The sequence below is a fragment of the Cariama cristata genome, unplaced genomic scaffold, assembly GCF_000690535.1.
Source record: "Cariama cristata isolate BGI_N322 unplaced genomic scaffold, ASM69053v1 scaffold6938, whole genome shotgun sequence".
NCBI lineage: Eukaryota > Metazoa > Chordata > Aves > Cariamiformes > Cariamidae > Cariama > Cariama cristata.
The window spans coordinates 1-2571 of record NW_009631568.1 but is presented as its reverse complement, the minus strand read 5'-3'; the positions used below and the strand labels follow the sequence as shown (position 1 = coordinate 2571).

General features: G+C 55.5%; 1 protein-coding gene across 1 annotated transcript in view; it reads right to left on the bottom strand.

Annotated features, from left to right (window-relative positions):
* STMN3 (stathmin-like 3) overlaps positions 1–116 on the bottom strand; it is a 2440-nt gene extending 2324 nt beyond the window's left edge. Inside the window, exon 1 of the mRNA XM_009706000.1 lies at positions 18–116. Coding sequence (XP_009704302.1) covers positions 18–99 — 82 coding nt within the window. The 5' untranslated portion in view covers positions 100–116. The remainder of the gene's footprint in view (positions 1–17) is intronic.
* Positions 117–2571: the final 2455 nt, after the last annotated feature.

Genomic DNA, 2571 nt, shown 5'->3' with positions numbered 1-2571 from the left:
GGGAGCCGGTGACCTACCTCCGTACTGGTAGATGGTGTTAGGATGGGGCTGGGTGTGGAAACAGGAGCAGATGAGGGAGAGCAGAGACAGCTCCTTCATTTTCTCCTTGTAGGCTGAAAAACACGAAATAGCAATGAGAAGAGGGTCGAACGGCAATGGCAGCTCTTTTTCATGGAGAAATGAAGCAAGTGGACCCAAGGAGAGCCTTGTGCAGCTACCAGACTCTACGGAGGCTTTTCCAGGCTGCCGTAGCTTGGCAAAAGGTCGCCAAGGAGCATCTGTTCAGGAGCGGACTGAATGAGCTGCCAGTATGGCACATGGCAGGGGAAGACACAGAGGGGGAAATTCCCACACCTAGAGGCAGGAGTTTCTGTGCGGGATTTTCCCTCCGAAGGAGCTGGAACGCTGCAGCCCCTGTAGTTAACCACGTCAGGAGGGCTGCCCAGACCCTTCCTCCGTTCCACGTCCAGGCTCAGAGGTGAAGCGATGCCCATCAACACCTGGAAACATCGCTCGGCCCCTGGCAAGTCAGCGATATGTGAGAGTTCTGCCTTTCTGAGGTCAGGGTGGAGAGGCAAGAGGCAGCCAGCAATGGGGAGAACAAACGGGCGTTTGAGAGAAGAAAACGGTTCAGGGGCTGGTAAGGGGGGCAGTGCTGGGACCCGGCTTCCCGAGGCACCTCCTTCCCCGCGGAAGCAGCGAAGGGAGGATTTAAGTGAATTCCACCAACACCGTGACCCACGCAGGCCGACTGCAGTCACAGTAAATCCCGTCCCCTGCCAAGGACAGGGAAATACCGAATCCCTTCGAGCTCTGCAGCTGCGAGCCCTCCGGTTTGCCCGGCGTCCCTGCGGCCGGAGGACAAACCGCAGCATCCCCGGTGCCCCCGAGCACACGAGGGGCTGCCCTAATGGCAGCAGCACCCACAGCTTGCGGAGGGGCGGCTCCCGGGGCAATCTTCACCTCTATTTTTGGAGTTTAGCCCATTTAAGACAGCAAACCGTTAGCACACACTTGACAAAGAACCTCAGAATAGAAGACGGACTTGAAAAGAGAGCGGTGCTCTGCCAGGCTGTCAGGTCCTTCACCACATCGGCGTAACCCTCACAGCATCACTGACGGCGCAGCGGTGGGTGCTGCTCGCTCTCGGATGCTGGGAGGCTCTGCCCTGGGCTGGCCGCTCAGGGGACACCCAGGCACACGGGGACGGAGCCTTCGTGGCTGCGTCTCCTGCCAAACCTGCCCCGAGCCCCCTCCTGCCTCCCCGCAGGGCGCAGCCAGCCTGGTGCCCAGCCTTGGCTCTGCCGCCCCATTTCCCCCGCGTCCTTGTGCTTGGGGCTCGGTCTGCCCCTTCCTCACCGAGCTCCCCTTCCGACCGCCGGCCGGAGCTCAACCTGCAACCGGGCTGCCAATGCGCCTTCATAGCAAGGCCCTCCGCTGGGTCGGGAAAAGGAAATCCTCAAAACTTTGTGATACGAAAAGGCATTAGAGGCAGAACAGCTCTGAAAGAACCCTATCATCCTGTGTACCATACGCCCTCAGAATATGAGACCTTCCAGATCCTCTCTGCCTTCCCGCAGCTACTTGGGTGGGAAAAGAGTGGTTTCATATGCCTACTTCATACGTGCACTTATTTTTCCTCCTAAGTACAGAACTTTGTCCTGATTAACACCCTCCTTTCGCCAACTGCCAGTCTCCGAAGCTCAGATCTTTATTGAACGTTTTGCAGTTTGCTCCACATTCCGATGTATTATCCCACCCGGCCCTGCCGTTCAACGGACACCAAACAGGAGCGCTTTACAGCAGCGGGGCCAGCCACGGAGCAGGGCATCTTTGATTTTGTTCCTAATGAAAAAAAGTCTCTGGAAAGCCTCCGAGAGCGCTGTATCGTGCTAGAAGTCGTGGCACGCAGCCGTCAGCTAACGCATCGCACCCTGTGCCGCCGAGAGCCCCGGGGAGCCTTCCCTGGACCCAACGAGAGACAGGATCGTTTCCGAGACACAAACCGCACGCCGAGGTCGCAGTGTTACAAATATCTGAAATCAAATGAGATTTGATATAAAAATTCAATTTGATTCTAAATGAAATGAGTAAAGGTGTGCAGTGTTGAAGTCTCTATAGGAACTGTGTGTCATCATAGAATTGTAACCACAACAGATGACTTTGATTGATAACGGGGGACTGGTAAAGGGACTGGGGGTATGTAACACCTGGAACTGATTGCGTGGGGCTAGCGAGCACGGATGAGTTATGTGACAACCTGGCAAAGCGGTCACTCGATTGAGTAACTCGGCAATGAAATGAGTTTTAAGGTGTCCTGAAGTAACCTGCCTTCATTATAATAGTAGAAATTCACGCCCAGAGGTCAAAAAGACCCTTGCCCCGGTGAAGACCCTTCCCCTGAGCATGCGCAGCAGCAGAAGTGATCATGTAACCGTACGATGTAACTCTATGTAAATGATTTCGGGGAAGAGTGATCTTGACTCCGGGCGTTATATGAACATGGATATGGAATATCTCCAGGGCCTGCTGACGGTCCCAGCCGGGTGTGCCCGTGAAGCGGAGCGATCC